This window comes from Mobula birostris, chromosome 9 (genome assembly GCF_030028105.1).
Source record: "Mobula birostris isolate sMobBir1 chromosome 9, sMobBir1.hap1, whole genome shotgun sequence".
Classification (NCBI taxonomy): Eukaryota; Metazoa; Chordata; class Chondrichthyes; order Myliobatiformes; family Myliobatidae; genus Mobula; species Mobula birostris.
The window spans coordinates 117,399,712-117,418,467 of NC_092378.1; the positions used below are offsets into that span (position 1 = coordinate 117,399,712).

Consider the following 18,756-nt stretch of genomic DNA (forward strand, 5'->3'; position numbering starts at 1 on the left):
ACACCTCAACTTTCATCAAAATGCCATGATTGTGAAGATCAAGAATATAATTATGAAGTAAGCTGTAGGTTGTGCAATAGTTAAGAGGGCAAGTGCCATCAAAGAATTAAAATGGGTTTTAATGGTTTTGCATAAAGCCCACTTGACATATGTGGACTTTAGCAAACCAACTACATTCTGTGAAGAGTGCCAGCCTAAACATAACATGCTCTGACTTTTAGAACATACAAATCTACAGCACATTACAGGCCCTTTGGCCCACAATGTTGTGCCAACCATGTAACCTATTCTAGAAAATGCCTAGAATTACCCTAGTATATAGCCCTCTATTTTTCTAAGTTCCTGTGTACCTATTTTAGTCTTTAAAAAGACCCTGTTGTGTCAACCTCTACCACTGTCACTGGCAGTGGACTCCATGTGCCCACCATTCTGTGTTTGGGGGGGTGGGGGAGAACTTCAGCAAACTTACTAACTTATCCTTCTACTACTTCATCCAGGTCATTTATAAAAATCAGAGGAGGGATCCCAGAACAGATTCCTGCAGAACACCACTGGTCACTGACCTCTATGCAGAATACTAACCATCTACAATCACTGTTCTGTGGGCAAGCCAATTCTGGATCCACAAAGCAAGGTCTCCTTGGATCCTATGCCTCCTTACTTCCTGAATGAGCCTTGCATAGGGAACCTTGTGGAATGCCTTAATGAAATCCATGTACTACATGCCCTGCTCTACCTTCATCAATGTGTTTTGTTACATCCTCAAAAGAATTCAGTCAGTCTCATATGGAACAACCTGCCCTTGACAGTCATGCTGATTATCCATAATTGGATCATGTATCTCTCCAAATGCTCATAAATCCTGCCACTCAGGATCTACTCCAGCAACTTGCCTAATGAAGAACAAAACATTGTTTCTCTTGTACCAATGCAATATAATAACTTGCTTCCTATTAAATACGAACACTTGTAGTTGGATATCTGAATGTACAGGGAAAATGTTGTACTAATTGAATAATGATTCAATTCAACACATGTTTTGGGTAACTGCAAAATTGTACACATTAAATTGCTGCATGTGACTAGCTGATTCCATAATTAATATTTTTTTGAAGTATTAGATGGAGAATTCCATCAAATGTATGCATGCTCTTGACTATTTTTGCTCATTATCATATCCCTACCCCCAGTCATTCAAATTCAGATTTTTTTTTTTCATTTCAATTGGATGCTGTTCTTCAAGTATGAAATGACCATCTGTTGGCCATTAAACCATTAAAGGGAAAGTAAATGCCTGAGATGTAGTTAAGTTGTGGAAGCTTTTAAAATGTATCACATTTTTGATGGCAGATTCTGAGTTCAATTAACACTATAGTGTCATATGGTTCCCTACCTCTGTTCCAAAGGGTTCAAATTGCATTAACAGGAGTGTTCTAATCAAAGATGTAACTTTGGTTTTCAAGTTTGTGCTCATTGTTGGAATCTTTGTCACTGAAATCAAAATGTCTTTCATTTAAAAACTCAGACTGCCAAGATGTCAACCAGCTGCAAAATAGAGAATGAAAGAATGAGAAGATTCAAGAATTTTGGCAAAAGCGTTAAGGTAACTTTTTTTTGCATTCTTCTATTGATGGAACTGCTTTTTGTTTCTCTATTTGGCATCACTTGCATTCACATAGTATTACTAGATTAAGCTGCTCTGGCCTGTAGAATACCTTTTGTCCAGTTGACACACTCAACAAGATGCAACAACTGAAAATTGTGCTTGGTGGTTTGGGTCTTAAAACTCTCTCCCTGGAATTTTAACTTCTACTCCAAAATATTTTGGTGCCTTCAAAGATGGATAGCATTTGAACATCTTCAAATTTTGGTGAAAGGACAGACAGCAGGTGGGGGTGATAGTGCAATGTTCTATGACTTTTTTATTGGGTGCAGTGCTGGAGAAAGTTGAGACCCTTGTGTTAGAGGCGTACAGAAATTAGTAATAGAAGCATAACTTGTGGTGCACAAAGTCATTAGTAGCCATAATCTTGATGTGTACTTTAATGGCAGCATGGGTCCAAGTTGCAATTTCTTCTGATCAATCCCCTAGTAGTTTTCTCCTTAAAACATTGTTATCCTGTTGCATCTTGCTTTTTCTTGTTCTGCTTCTGATGACCCAAATCTCCAGAATACATGTCATTTGCTTTGTACTTTAATTTCCTTATCTAGTGTCCATTAATGTTATATCCATCTTACTGAGCGTTATCCACAACAGAAACCATATCTTCATTACCACATCTAAATTTGTTTCTACAATTGAATTTCCCTTCTGCTGATCTATTATTTCTTTCAAAATTGCCTGTTTTTCATCAATTACCTTTCCCAAATCTTTCATTTCATAATTTATGCTTTTTCTTGTTAAATGGATACATGAAGCATGATTCATTATAACTTTAAAAATAATAGCATTGTACCTGATCCATTATTCTGTTTGCCATTTACAAAATGACACATTTAAGAAGGAAGATTGAACATCAGCGGTGGTACATTTGCTTGGATAGAGAAGATGTTGGTGAGATCATTAATGAATAGCTGCATCAGTATTTACCAAGGAGATGGATGAGGCACGTGGGGAGATTGGTGCTAAGCATATTGATATGCTAAGGCATTTTGACGTAAAGGAGGTAGTGTTGGGTCTCTTAAAGAACATTAGGGTGGATGTCCCCAGGGCCTGATGGGATTTACCACAGATTAGTAAGGGAGACGAGGAGATTGTTAGGGCCCTGACCAATATCTTTGTGTCCTCTTTAGCCACATGTGAGGTCCCAGAGAACAGGGGAGTAGCTAATGTTCCATTATTCAAGAAGGGAGCCAGGGATAATCCTGGAAACTCTAGATGGTATAAACTATAGTCTCATGTCAGTAGTAGGGAAGTTGCTATAGAAAATTTATCGTGATAGGGTTTATGAACTTTGGGAAACCATGGCCTCTTGAAGGAGAGTTAGCATGGCTTTGTGCAGGGCAAGTTGGGTCTTAATAACTTTTTTGATGAAGATAGAGAGCTGTGCATGTTTACATGGATTTTAAAGTGTTTGACAAGGTCCCTCAATGGGATGTTAATCCAGAAGATTAAGATACATGGGATCCATGGTGAATTAGCCATTTGGTTTCAGAACTGGCCTGCCCAGAGAAGACTTGGCAGTGGTTGAAGGGACTTGTTCTAGCTGGAAGTTCATTAGTGGTGTTCTGCAGGATCTTTACTGGGGCCTTTCCTGTTTGTGATGTATATAAATGACCTGAATGGAAAATGTAGATGGCTTGGTTAGTAAGTTTGCAGGAGATGCAAAGATTGGTGTTGTGTATAGCATAGAAGACTGGCAAAGAATGCGAAGGGAAATAGATCAGTTGTAGATATGGGTGGAGAAATGAAAGATTGAGTTTAACCCAGTCAAATGTGAGGTGTTGCACCTTTGTAGGTCAAATACAAAGACAGTACACTGCTAAAGGTCTTCCCTTAAAGGAGATCTATGAAACTCTAGTTAGGCTGCATCTGGAAACTTTGGAGAGGGTGCAGAAGGGGTTTAAACAGCATGCCTGGATTAGATGACGTGATATAGTGAGAGGTTGGACAAACTTGGCTTGTTTTCTCTGGAGTGACAAAGGCTGAGGTGAGATTTGATAGATGTTTATAAGATTGAGAGACATAGAGTAGACAGACTGTATCTTTTCCAAAGGTTGAAATGTCCAATACCAGAACACATGCATTTAACGTGAAAGGAGGTAAATTCAAAGACGTAAGGGATGAGTTTTTGAGTGATGGGTGCCTAGAATGCACTGACTATAGTGGTAGAGGCAGAAATATTGGAGACTTTTAAGAGGTGTTTAGATGGGCTCATGAATGTGGAAAATGGCAGGCTATGGACTTTGTGTAGGCAGAAGAGAGTAGTTTAGTTGGCCATTTGATTACTAGTTTAATTGGTTCAGTACAACATTGTGGACTGAAGGGCATGTTCCTATACGGCACTGCTCTGTTCTATAAAGTAAAGTAAATGCAATATTTGGACTGAATGTTTTGTTCCACTGCTTAAAAAATTTTGTGTTGAAGTTGAGTTTATTGTCATTTGCACAGGTGCAATGAAACTAGAGTTGCAACAACACCACAGATACACTTGACATCATAGGCATTATTCACTAGAAAATCAAGTCAAACATAAATTGTACACCTGTTAAAAGAGAACACAATTTGAACAAAGATGAAGCACAGCTTCCCTTCTGCTTTTGGGAGAGTTCAATCTCTCTTCCTTTCTTGTTCTTCTATTCTCATCCCATGTCCTCGCAGACAGAACAGAGAGAGTTCCCCTAGTTCTCACCCAAGGCGCTTCTGCAATCAGCTCATGTTGTCATTGCAATGTGATCCCATCACCAGTGACATCCTCCCCTCCATCCCTTTCTGCCTTCCACTTGGACCACTCCCTAGTCTGTTCATCCTTCCCTTATGCCTGAGATGTCCCTCTTCCCTCTTACTTTCCCTTGCACCTCCTTCCTCACTATCACTCAGGGATCAGAACAGCCCTTCTAGGTGTGCCAAAGGTTCATGTGCATTTCCTCCAACTTGCACTTGGTGCTCACAATGTCTCCCCCATTTTGGGGAACCAAGTGTGATTGTTTTGCAGAACAGTCAGTAAGCAAGGGGCATCCTGAGCCTCCAGTTGCAGACTATTTCAACTCACCTTCCCATTCCCACTCTGACCTGTCCATCTGTAGCTTTCTCCACTCTTGAGATAAAGCCCAATGCAAATTGGAGAAACACTTTTTTATGCTCTCTGGGTAGTCTACAATACAATGAGATGAATAAGATTTCCAATTTTAGCTAAACCACAGATATTTTCACCCATCTTTCCCCCCAATCTATTGGTGTTCCCATTTTTTGTCCCCCTTCCTACCTACCCTTTTCCAGTCCTTTTTCATGCATCATTATCCTTCCCTCCTGGCTTCATCCACCCACTTGCTCCCTGACATCTCCAATGAACCTCATTGTATTCCTGCTTATTGCCCCCCATCCCCAACAGCAGTTGTTCCCTTTCTTCGCATCCTCTCCCTCCACCTAGCTCCACCTGCTGTTTTTCCTTTCTTCTGTTTGCCTCCATCTATCTGTCACCTACTATCTCCTAATTCCATCCCTGCTCATCTCCCCTACCCAACACTTGCCTGTTATTCTGCATTCCTCCCAGTCCCGCAATCTCCTTGGGATCCTTTCTTGCCATTCCCCTTCTCTCTTCATGAACCATCTCGCCACTACTGTCCTGATGCAGGGATTCAACCTGATACATTGATTATTTCTTTAATTCATGTACTGCTTGACTCACTACCTCCAGCAGATTGCAAATATTGAACTCTAGCTAGTCTCTTGCCTTCAAAAGAAAAACAAATCTCTTTTAATGCCAAGTGATCGAAGTAGTCATAATGTTGCTTAAACTAGAGTAATGAGGTTTTGCTGGCTTGTTCAAAATCTGGTGAAAGGGAAATGGCTGTACTTGAACCTGGTGGCATGGGATTTCAGGTTCCCCTGCCTGATGAATGAATTTAGTCACATAATATTTGTTTCATTAAATTTAAGCTGCCACTAATATCACCTTCAACTGATGGAAGTTGGCTTCAATTGTTAAGGGTTGCAGGCATGGTCAAGTTTGTGCATGAATTGTCAGTTTCTTTATTCTTTTGATCTTTTTTCTTGCCCCACCTACAAAATCAGGAACTGAGGAGACAGAGGATTGAATATTGCATTGAATTACGAAAAGCCAAAAAAGACGAACAAATCTTGAAGCGACGCAACATTGGTAGCTTTCAAGATGAAGATCCTTATTCATTGCAAAAACTTGAGGGAGTTAGTGTATGTATATTATTCTCTTTGACTATTACCTTGAGTTACTGAGCAAATTTGTAGTTTCAACTTTTGCTATTAACTTAATTTTGTGTTGGCTTTCTTTCAACATTTGAAAGCGCATGCCTGATCTCTTGCCAGGTGGTAAGACTCCAGCGAATTTCCAAGTCCTTGCTATACAAGTTGGTCCAATTCTATATCATGTACCTTCAAGTGTCACTCTGGAGTCTTGTTTTGGTACAAGGGCAAAATTAGTTTTTGACCTACCACTGTAGATATAGGTTTATGATCCACTGCATTTACTAAAAAAAAATCAAATGGAAAACATTATTCTGTGAAAGATACAAAAATCTTAAGTAGAGAACTTGTGTTATTTGAATGTTACCTGTTTTAATGTGGCCAGTTCTTAAATTTAAACTCAAAGCAATTTTATTTTTTTTATTTTTAGGACCACAATATCACAATAGAAGAAATTGTGGTGGGAATGAACAGTCAAGAACCACTGCAACAACTGCAAGCTGCGTACAGAGCTAGGTACAAGCTTGGTATCTTAAGGCAGGAATGTTTTTCCCCTCTCTTCCCCATCTACCAGAGTCCAGGGAGAAATTTTCAGCCATATGTTAATCAATTTGCCCAAATTCCATTTCCAAAGTACATCTCGGGCAATCCAAATCCAGAGGACAATCAGCAAAAGAGTTGAATGATTTCTTTGAAATTTGTTGTTGGCCCTTGTTCTCGCCTTTGGATCTCCATCTGTCTGGCTCAAAGCAACTTAAAATTGTAAAGTCCATTTAAGTTTCATAACTATTTGAAGATAAATAGCTGCTCTGGCAGATTCTGTATCTTGCCTTGTGCTGAAGTGTCCAAATTTAGCAGACAAAATGCAATCCCAATTGAGTTTAGTTCATTCACTTTTCATCTTGAGTAATAGAAAAGCTATAGGTTAAATGAGATTTTCTGCAACACTTTCTTTCAACAGGAAAGTTCTGTCCCGAGCATGGAAACCTCCACTGGATGAGATAATTGAAGCAGGGCTAATTGGCAAGTTCGTTGAGTTCCTTGGTCGAGATGATTATTCAGCACTGCAGTTTGAGTCTGCTTGGGCACTGACCAACATTGCATCTGGTACATCAATCCAGACAAAAGCAGTGGTGGATGGAGGTGCTATTCCAGCATTTGTACGTCTCCTTGATTCTCCACACATGCACATCAGTGAGCAGGCTGTCTGGGCTTTGGGTAATATTGCAGGTATAAAGTGATTTCCACCCCCCACCCCCAAACCTGTAAGATCCTAACAAGATTGGGATATAGAAATGAAGGAGCTAACATTTTAAATACCTTCCAGGTGATGGTACTCTTTATCGTGATGCAGTAATCAAAGGTTCTGCTGTCCCCTCACTACTAGGATTGGTAAAACCTGACATTTCTGTAAGTGCAGATCATTATGTACTGTAGTTCTTTGAATTGCTTGGCATACTGTTTGGGCTGCTATTCAGAACATAGATTTACAACTAATGAAATTTTGTCTTTCCACATGATTTTTGGATTGAGTAACAGCCAGGAGTATGTTCCTCTGGTAATGCAAGGCTCATTGTTCCTTTTTTTTTTTCATGTGCCCCCCCCCCACCTCACTTTCCCCTCTCCCAAAGCCTCCCACACAAAGCTAAAAGCTTTGCTGAGGTGATGAGTGGTGGGGACTTCTACAGGTAGAAAGTGGGGGCGGGGGGGGGAGGAGAGAGATAGGATATGGGGAATTGTAGCACATCTTTGAATTTGAACATGTGTTGTGATTAATCTTTAACAGGTCATGATGTTGCAGATTGAAATTATCTCAACAATTTTAAATGCACCTTGAGGTTGTGCTACATTGCCATGTGTTGAGTTCGCTTTCACTTCAAATAACTTTGGAAATGACTCTTGGCACATGCCACTTAAGAGTAACAGAAGTGTTATTTTTGGGACAACTGTTGTCATTCCTTCAAAATAAAGAAGATTAACAGAACATTTAAATTGGGGCCTTATTAGACCACTCAGCTTTTCCAAAGTCCTCTGCCATTTATGGCAGCTCTGACCTTTTATCCATTTGTTCATTGTGATCCATCCAGCTCTGATTTTGCTGATCTTTGAAGAGGAGTTCTAGAAATTAAATTCTGGGAGAGATGTTTGATTTGCAAAAACTTCTTGACCACCATCACTAAAATAAACTAATAACCATCTTTGTGTTGCTATTTGTTTTCATTTTCTGTGTACACATAGCCATGTTTCTTACAACAGTGGTTAATAAGTGCTTTGGCTAACCAAAATTGAGAGATGCTATTAAAATAAGTCTTTTTGTAAGGAAGCTGCATGTGAGATTCAACATTAATGTCTTGGTCTTTATGATCACTGATTTACAAGGGCTGCTGGTCTGGATATGGCTCCAATTTTAATCCTTTCATATTACCACATGACTTCCACCTTTCTCGTATCTTCCTCTGAAATATCTGGGCTTTATTTTGACTTCATAACAAACTTTGATTACAGTCATTCATATTCAGCCTCCTGCTTTCAAAGTCTAAGATCCATTATTCTCCCTCTATTCATTCCATTTTTTTTTTTTTGGGAAGCTTAAAATCTAGCTCCGAAACTTTTGTGTCACTTCGTGTCAATTGTTAAAATTATTACTGTGAAATACTGTAATATTAAATTTAAGGAGTTAAAAGCTTTTTTAATCCTGTTACTGCGTGGAGAAAATGTTGTAAATATATTGTTATTAATTTCTAGTTGTAGGTCTTTTTCAATGATTTGTTAATTTAACAATGGTAATTATTTTTGGATGGACTATTGGAATATTAAGTTTGAAAGCTTAATTCCACAGTTTATATACTGGTTTAATTACTAATCTTTCAAGAAAATAGCTATCCCTATTTCAGTATTGACTTCATTTTAACTTAATTGAATTTTAGATTGGATACTTGCGTAATATCACATGGACTTTGTCAAACCTGTGTCGCAACAAAAATCCACATCCACCCTTTGCAACAGTTCAACAAATTCTTCCCACACTTGTTCAGTTGCTTCATCATCGTGACGTTGCCCTTTTGTCTGATGTGTGTTGGGCAATATCCTACCTCACTGATGGCCCTGATGATCGTATTGAATTGGTGGTTCAGACGGGCATTTTGCCAAGACTTGTTCAATTGATGTCTGGTGCTGAGCTGGCTGTGCTGGTGAGTAATCTGACAGGGCTCCACTGTCTCATTGAATGTTTGTAACTTGTGGAAACTTATTCAAAGAAAATAACTTGCTTTGTTACTAAAGTTGAAAGGAATCTATAAATGGCACTTGAAGTTGCCTGGCCTAGAAATGAATATTTAACATGTAATCTTGTTCAGAATCAGATTTAATATCACTGGCATATGTTGTGAAATTTGTTAACTTTATGGCAATAGATCCTTTGTATTTTGTGGCGTATCGGGTGGTAACCTTGTCATCTCTTTAGCATTTGTCTGTCTTTTGAAGCAGAAATGCTAGCTCGACACTTAACCCAACACAGGTGGAAAGTTTGCAAAGAGCCAGCTGGATTTGAACCCAGAACCACGTGCCTTGAAGCTCAGTGTGAATGCTGCTAAACCGGCTGGCAAACAAATGACTTTGCTCAATGTTGTATTATTGCCAGATTTGTTAATTTCAATTCATCAGTCAGGATGTCAGCATCTTGCTGATGGATCAAGGCAATCTTAAGATGATTTTGAGAAAGAGTACTTGCCCATTCAATGAACTTCTCTGCCTTTTTGTCCTCTACATTATAACAATACCTAGTTGCAAAAAGAGGGAAAACAGCCATTTGTGACCAGCTCCTATAGTCTCTTAATTATTGACTGAACCTCCTTGACTGCCGTGGAGAATGGAGTGGGGAGATCTAAAACAGTACATTGGGTGTGTGACTGCCACTTGTCATGAGTTTTTCCTTCAACTACTTTTAGAATGAAGATTAGCTTCTGCATTACCTGCAGCTGGTCATCATTATGATTTAAACATTGGGGTAGCCTAGCATACAAACTGAGCTTGTCTTTCCAGTGTGATGCAGCAACCAGCTACATGTCCAGAAGCTCTCTTGTAAATGTCAAATCAAATGTCAATTATGGACCAGTTTTGTGTTAAGTTACTGGGCATTTAATTTTGAATTTAATGAGATTTTTACATGTGACATTTATTTCAGACTCCAGCCCTCCGTGCTATTGGCAACATCGTGAGTGGAACTGACAGCCAAACAGACGCTGCCCTTGAAGCTGGTGTTCTTTCTATTCTCCCAAAGCTCTTGAAGCATTCCAAGGCCTGCATACAAAAAGAAGCTGCTTGGGCTATTTCCAATATTGCTGCAGGACCAACAATGCAAATTCAACAATTGATTACCTGTGGAGTTGTATCTCCTCTTATTGAAGTTATGGAAAAGGTAGGTACTTCAGTATTTAATGAGTCATAAGCGATTGAGTTACATGAAAATGTCTACCTACTGCGTGTAGCTTCAATGGCCAAAAATTGTGATTGTGCTTAGTGGCATTGACAATTAAGGTGTTTGCACCACACTTGATTTAGATAGGATTTACTGATTAAACATATCATCAAGCAGTTGTGAACTTATTAACTTATTATCACTTAAAAACAAACATGAGCTTTGCTGGCTATAATAAATTAGTGCCGTTGGAAGTTGTGTGGTGATACAACTGTCATTCGAGCAGATTGCGTTGCCCTGGGTGGGCTGAGATTTTTTGAAAATGGTACTCATCTGGAAAAATGGGAATTTTGCAAATGAGGGTGGTGATGGTGGAGGGAGTAACTGCCTTTTTTTTAAAAAAAGTTATTTGATGCTTCGCTTTTGTTTCACTAGTTTAATTTGTTTTGTATGTCTGGAGCAATGACCAGCTATTTATATTTTTTAAATGCTTTTTTTTTAAAAAACCTTGACAGATATGAATGCAGAGGAGTTTTGTGGGTGGGCTTGTTCGGACTTCTAGGTGTCTATCAAGTTATGCCGACTGCTTGACTCCAGGCTTTGACTTCTCCAGTAAGATTGCCCTTTGCAGACAACGTAAATGTAAAGCATCCCATTTCATAAGAAGCAAGTGCAGGCAGAAAAGCCTTGCTTTTGGAACTCTAATGTGCAAAATGCCTTTTAGTTTTAACCAAAGCAGCGGAAGGAATGCACATGAATAAACCATTCATTTGCTCTAACATCCTTTAAAACTTGTTTTGCAGGGTGACTTTAAAGCTCAGAAGGAAGCTGTTTGGGCTGTTACTAATTACACCAATGGTGGTACAGTTGAACAGGTTGTTCACCTGGTGCAGTGTGGGGTGCTACAACCTCTCATTAATCTCCTGACTGCTAAAGATACCAGAATTATTCTTGTGATCCTGGATGCTCTGGCAAATATCTTCCTTGTAAGCAAACCTGAGTTTCTTTTGAAAGATTTTAAGAAGTTGTAACCATATTTACTTTTTTTGAGGCAAAAGCTCATGGTTGACTAAAATGAGAACTTTGTCCTTTTGGGAGAAAAGTATCTAACAATATACAAGTCAAGGAGAGCGATGCGACAATGTTCCATAGACTATGTATAAATGGAGGATATTGTAGTACATCTGGTAGATGCTTTGCCTCCCTCTTGTAGAAAACATCTTGAATTGCTGAATGAATGTGAATATCAGAAGCTTTGGCTGTGATCTTGGCAATGGTAGAATGAATACTGCATTATGGACATCTCTGACAAATGTTCTTTGTCATTTTTTATTTTTAAAAAAAAAAAAAAAAAACAACAACAAGGGATGAGTAAACTTGGCATCCATGGGAAGTAAGCCTAATTTTGATGGGTAAAATTTGAAACACAATTGGCCTTCTGAATGCTATCAAGGAATAAAGATTAGTAATTAAGGAATGAAGTCTAGTATTCAAATGATTTGGTATTTGCAGTAGTTAAAAACGTAGAGACTTGTGAAGTTCATTTTGAAATCAAGAGATTTGGTTTAATTAACAAGTTAGCTGATTGAGGTTCTAAGCCTACACCAGCCTGAAGTGTAGCCGGGGCACTCACATGGGTCCCAGATATGCCTGCCCTTTTTTTTTTTGTCAGCTACATGGAGCAGTCTATGTTCCAAGCCTACACTATCATCACTACCCAACTCTTCCTACATCACATTGATGACTGCACTGTGGCTGCTTCCTACACCCTTACTGAACTTGTCAGTTTCATCAACTTTGCCTCCAGTTTCCACCCTGCCCTCAGTTACTTGGTCTGTTCCTGGCACCCCTCTCCTTTCTTGGTCTGTCTCCATCTCTGGATACAGTATCTACTGATGTCTTTTATAAACTCAGACTTTCACAGCTGTATTGACTATACCTCTTCCTACCTTATAACTTGTGTGTATATATTTTAAAAAAAAAAGCCATGCCCTTTTCTCAGTTCCTCCATCTCTGCTGCATTTGATCTCAGAATGGGGTTTCTCATTCCTGAACAACAGACGTCCTTCAAAGAAAGGGCTTCCCTTCCATCACAGTCAATGCTGCCCTCACCCACATGTCCAATTTTGCATACATCTGCCCTAACCCCATCCTCCTGCCACCACACCAGGGATAGGGTTCTTCTTTTCTTCACCTACCAGCCCACAAGCATCTGCACCCAGCATATAACTTTCCATAACTTCTGCCGTCTCCAACAGAATCCTACACCAAGCACATCTTTCCCTTCCCAAACCTCATACTTCACTTTCTGTGGGGACCAGTCCTGACATGATTCCCTTGTTCATTCATACTCTCCACTAATCTCCCTCCTGGTACTTACTCTTGCAAGCAGAACAAGTGCCACACCTGCATCTACATCTAATCCCTCAGTATCATTAGGACCCCAAACAGTTCTTCCAGATGAGGTGACACCTCACCTGCGAGACTGGAGGAGGTTACTGTATCCAGTGCTCCTGCTTTGGCCTCCTGTATATCGGAGAGAGCCAATTATAGATTGGGAGACCACTTTGAGCACCTTTGCTCTGTCTCCCACAAAAAGTAGAATTTCCCCTTGCCCATCCATTTCGATTCCACTTTCCATTCACATTCAGACATGTCAGTGAGGCCATGCTCTACTGTCGGGATGAGGCCACACTTGGGTTGGAGGAGCAAACACCTTGTGTTCCATCTGGGTAGCCTCTATCCTGATGGCATGAACATTAATTCCTTGAACTCCTACTAATTGCCCCCTTCACCATTCCTCACCACCTGTTGACTGCCTATCACCTCCTGGTGCTCCTCCCCTTTCTCTTTCTTGCATTGTCTTCTGTCCTCCCCTATCAGATTTGCTCTTCTCCAACCCTTTTATCTCTCCCACTAATCAGTTCCTTACTCTTTACTTCAACCCCTTGAGCTCTCCTGGTTTCATCTATTACCTGTCACCTTGTATTCCCTCCCCACCCCCCACCTTCGTATTCTGACATCTTCCCCCTTCTTTTCTAGTCCCGATGAAGGGTCTGTGCCCAAAATGTCGACTGTTACTCCCATCCATAGCTGCTGCCTGACCTGCTGAGCTCCTCCAGCACACTGTGTATTGCTCTAGATTTCCAGTATCTGCAGTACTCTTGTGTCAGCTGATTGAGGTGCTAGCAAAATATGACGCCTATGGGTTAAATGTCAATGGCACATACAAAGGTAGATTCTGAGACGGTAGTAACTAAGGGGTTATGTTGAGGCATTTCCATTAAAGAAAACATTGCATACATGTCAGCATTCTGCTAAGAAACTCTTGATGTGCATTAATGACAGGCACTAGGGTGCACAAAGCCATGATGCCGTGATATGAAGATTGAATACACTGCACAACAGCATTTGGAGAGATGAACTTGCATTTAAACATGGACCTTGATTTGAAGGTTTTGTTATTTTCTGGTCTGCTTGTCCCCATTAATGTAGGAACTGGAGGAAATCTAAAAGTTATCCTCATGATAATACTGGTCTCTTTGTACCAATTATATTTCCTTTGTCCTACTTGTACTTTACTGGCACTTGGTGAACTTAAATCTTATTTTTTTCCTCCTCAAATCAAGCTGCCAGTACTGACAATTTGGAATTTAAAAAAACAATTGGAAATACTCAGCAGGTCAGGCAGTGTTTCCTTCCTCAGATCTTTGAACTGAAATAATAACCTCTAAGTATTTTGATCACTATTTCAGATTTCCAGCACTTTAACACTTTATTTCCAAATGCACATGACCTTGTATTAGTAATTAATATGCTAAATAGTTGAGGGCCAGTCTCCATGCCGAAACCTCTGTACAAGTTTTCGTAACTTAAACAGACTGAAGTGAGGAGAGATGAGTCTTGAGACTGAAATGATTGTTTAGTCTACAGATATAAAGAGAAGTAATATCTTGAATTACACAAGTGTCTTTTGAAGGTGGCAGGAGAAGATGTGGAAAGCTGCTTTTTCTTTAACCATTTGTTTTTTTTTAAAAAGTACAAAAGCAGGTCAAGCTTGTAGCAGTGGTTATCCTGACAAAGATCTTTTAGCATTCCATCACAAATGGGAAATATGATGGGTACTCTTCATTACTTGGTTGAGCGCAATACCAATAATTTAGTTTGACACTACTGTCCAAGGCAATGCAGCCAACTTAATTGACCCTCCAACAAATCTGAAGGGAACTTCAGTTAAGTGGGCTGATCAATGCCAAGTATAATCAGCCACACAGACACCACATGTCTTCATCCATTCAATATTTCTGGGATTCTTTATGTATTGGGGATTGTGTTGAAACTTGCATTTGAATTGGCAATGTCAGATTTGCATCCTGAGACTCATCATAATTCATTTAGAAAATATGGAGAATAAAAGCTATTTTCTAAAATTACTGCTACCATTGTTCTTCTGTCATGGCAGATTTGTATTGAACATTTTCAAACTTTTCAGTAAATCAGCCCAAACGGAAGAGAATCTAGTCTGAAGAACAGACATGCTGTTAGCTGCATCTTAAATACTAGATGTGGATAAAGTGCCATTAATTGTTTTTTTTTGTGCACAACAGGCTGCTGAGCAGTTGGGTGAAACAGATAAATTGTGTTTAATAATAGAGGAGTTTGATGGCTTGGAGAAAATTGAAGCTCTTCAATGTCATTCAAATAACACGGTGTACCAAACATCATTAAAGCTAATTGAGAAGTATTTCTGTGACGAGGTAAGCATTTGCATGGTGACCTATTTGTTTGTTGCTCCCAAATGCTTGCTTTTCCTTTTCAAACTTGCACTGATTCAATGCTGTGAATTGCAGACTCTTTTTGATTTGTACAAACGTTTGTATTTCAACTGACAACAAGATTGAATGCCTGCATTTTGGTATGCTTGCCAAAAGGGGAGAATTAATTTTGTCCTTTCACCAAAAAAAAACTGCTTGTGCCTTTTCCTAGACTAGATCAATGCAGGCTGCTGAAGCTAATAAGCCAGTTGGGAGGGGGGAGGGGGGCTGGAAAGGAGACAAAGCCCGTTCTTACATTTGTTTCATTTAACTGCTGTTGGGAAGCTACTTAGATATTCACTCCATGACTTGAAGGAAGAAAAAACAGATTTAAGGTTAACAATATTGTCTTAAATCTTGCAACTTAGTTCTTGGGAACAATTGCCTTCATATTTTGTAGCATAGAGGGAGGCTGTTCAAACAAGTCCATACAGACTCATGGGGCAATCCTGTGATATGTTCCCTCGTACATGCCCATCAACCTTGCTTTTACCCAAACAAGGGGAAATTTGTACTTTTTGTACAAAACAACATTGCCAAAAGGACATGCTGCTTAAGAAATGGGAAAACCACAGAAAACATACTTTACACATGGTGCCAGATTAATGAGACAGCTGTAAGTGATCAATTTTTCTTTTTTGGGGAGGACTGGGAACTGCATTTTTTTCTGATTATTATTGGTAGTCTACAATTTTGAAGAATTAAAATTTTAAGTTCCATTTCAATACTTTTTCTTTAGGAGCAAGAGTTACAAACTTGGAACCAGAAGTAACAATGACATATGAAGTCAATGCTGCTCTGAAAGATGAATTTCACTTTTGAAGTGCGCAGGATAATTGGTGCTATAATTTGTGATTAAAGTATATATTTTCAGCAATAAATATATTTTGCAAAGCCTGGTTTGAACTTGTGGATTTTGAGTATCTATGTAGAATGGTAAACCTTTAACAAATATGTCAAATGAGGTTCTGGGCTGAATTTATCAGTCTCCTATTTTACATGTTTCAAATCTTGGCACTCGTTGGATTAATTTAGCAGTGTAGCAAGTAACTTAGGAGTCCAAGAGCCAGTGAGCAACAAGTAACAATCTGCTGAGTAAAATTTGATGTAAATTGCAGGTAGTCCTGGGGAACCAACCAAAACTGTTTTCTTTAATTTTTTTTTAAACCTTTGAGTAGAGTCTTTAAATTTGGATGATATTTATACTCTGGTTTGTAAAATGTGATTGTATTAATTCTTTCAGGATGTGGGTATCATTGGCAGAAAATACTAGTGTATCCCTTTGGGTAGTTGTCCCTGTTTGATGATGAGACTGCAGTTGCTGGAATCTCCAGCAAAAATAAGCTGCTGGAGGAACCTAGCAGGTCGGGTAGCATCTGTGGAGGGATAGATGGACATTTGTCAGCTTGGGTTTTGACTCCGTCTGGACAAAGAGTAAAATGGAGATGGCCCATATAAAGTAGTGGTAGGGAAGGGTAAAAGATGGTAAGTAAAGGATAATCTAGTTGATGGGTGGGGATAGATCCACTTAGAAACTGAATACATCTTTGCTAGATCTTAGGGTGGGGGAGGGCTCCAAAAAAATTGCTTGTTTAATTGAGGGCAGAGATTTGAAAGATCTAATCTTTTCCACATGATAGTTAGTATCTGGAATGAGCTGCCGGAGGAGGTTGCGGAACAGCAGCAGTGACAAATGGAGATGACTAGACAATGAGCAGGGGGATGTGAATTATTACCAGCAAGTTGCATTAGTGTAAATGGACCTGATGTTTGATACAGTCAAGTGCAGAGCCTGTTTCTATGCCGCACTACCCTGACTTTCTTGCTATAAGCAACAACACTTTGAAGTAGTTAACATTTGGCTTTGTCCTTGAATTAAGATCACTGTACTGAAATATTAGCTGTTTTTCTCTACATCCCAGCTGGCTGTGTATTTCCAGCACTTCCTGGTCATTTATTTTTGCAGCACCTGTGCTCATTGTGTTTTGACAGTGAGCAGGGTATGGTGCAAGTACCATTCAGTAAGCACTGGTCCTTTCTAATGAAAATAAAACAGTGCTGTTGGAGGTGGGTAATAGGCCATATTAAATTTGTACAGCTTTCATGGACACAACAAACGCAGTGCAGCTTTTTGTTGTTGGAGCTGGTCACTGCTAACAATGTGTCTTGCCTTCATTTAACTTCCTTATGCTGGAAAGCCAAGCTGAAGCATGCATTGCAAAATGCTGACCCATATTCTCTTCACTCCGGAGTCCAGCATATCCGGAGGTGAAGCTGCCATGAATGTCCATACTCCTCTGCAGAACAATGGTCCTTTCCAAAACTTCTAGTCAACAGCTTCCAACAATTAAGTCTTTGAACTTGAGGTGGGAGGAAGTGAAAAGAAACTGTAGATTTCACACTGGAAACTTATTTTAGGCAGTATCTGTTACTTCCACAGATGCTGCCTGACATGTGTTTCCAGCATTTTCTATTTTACAATCTGGTTAAGTGGTGGCATTCTGAATGTCAGGAAATATGCAATTTAGGTTCCCCAGCGGGATTCAAAACTGTTTCCACATTCATTTAGGGCAGGATGCATGTGCCACTTGTAGCTGATTGGAACTTTTGTCGTAGTTACTCTGGTCAAGCGTCAACTCTAACAGTGAGCTAGATTTGCTTTCATAGCCTGCACTTGGAATCTGTAGTGGCCAAAAATATGGATAGAAGCACGATGCTGAAACATCCATGCAAGCTTCTTCACTAAATATCTTGTGCAAGCTTTTTGGAAGAGAACCTGTTTGGGCCTTGTTTTCTAAATATTTATGCACATCTTAAAGTGGCTTCTATTTTAGAGAAAGCATGGCACAGGCCCTTCTGATCCAACTGCCGCACTACACAGCCACTTGCCTACTTAACCCCAGCCTAATCACTGAACAATTTGACCAATTAACCTGCTAACTGGCATGTCATGGACAGTGGAGGAAATCTCTCCACCCAAAGGAAACCCCTGTGCTCATGGCAAGAAATGTTCTTTTAGAGGCTGCTTGAGTTGAACTCCGATATCCCAAGCGGTAATGGTGTCACACTAACAACTAGGCTAACATGGTGCCCTAAACTTGACTGTCTACTGTGCAATTAAGTTTTAACCTGGTGGGCTTCATGGGTTTCTCATAACTTAATGGTAGATAAAGATAAATGAGTGTTTTCTGTAAATAATGGCAGAATTTGGGGGGTGGGGGGGGAACAACACAGTAAATCACTTCAGGCAGAATCTGTGGAGGCAGAAACAGTAAGCTGTGTGATGATCACCTTGCATCAGATTAGAGTTGGCCTGCATCCTATGACATTATCCATTTCTTTACAGATGCTGCCTGAAATGAGTGCCATTGTCATTATTTACGGCTTCCAGCATCTTCAGTGTTCAAAGTTGCTGTTCTGTGGCACAATGTATTGTGACAATCTGACAATATACCTTGGATCATTTTGGTTACTGGAGGCCCCAAATGATAGTGAGCTACTGTGAATTGTTGTCTATGTAATTGTCCAGCAGAGGTCACTGAACAACAACTGAAACACTCCCGATGTGACACAAATCCTTTTCTATTGGCCTTTCATTCTCATGACTACCTTGATAATTTTCTAAATATTTTTCACTTATGAGT

General features: G+C 39.6%; 1 protein-coding gene across 1 annotated transcript; it reads left to right on the top strand.

Annotated features, from left to right (window-relative positions):
* The first annotated feature begins 1,534 nt into the window (after positions 1-1,534).
* Positions 1,535-15,947, top strand: LOC140203449 (importin subunit alpha-5-like). The gene is made up of 10 exons (XM_072269511.1): positions 1,535-1,603; positions 5,735-5,866; positions 6,312-6,397; positions 6,843-7,111; positions 7,209-7,309; positions 8,809-9,072; positions 10,065-10,298; positions 11,102-11,284; positions 14,906-15,055; positions 15,852-15,947. Exons 1-10 carry the CDS (start codon positions 1,535-1,537, stop codon positions 15,882-15,884), a joined length of 1,521 nt encoding a protein of 506 aa, XP_072125612.1. The 3' UTR covers positions 15,885-15,947.
* Positions 15,948-18,756: the final 2,809 nt, after the last annotated feature.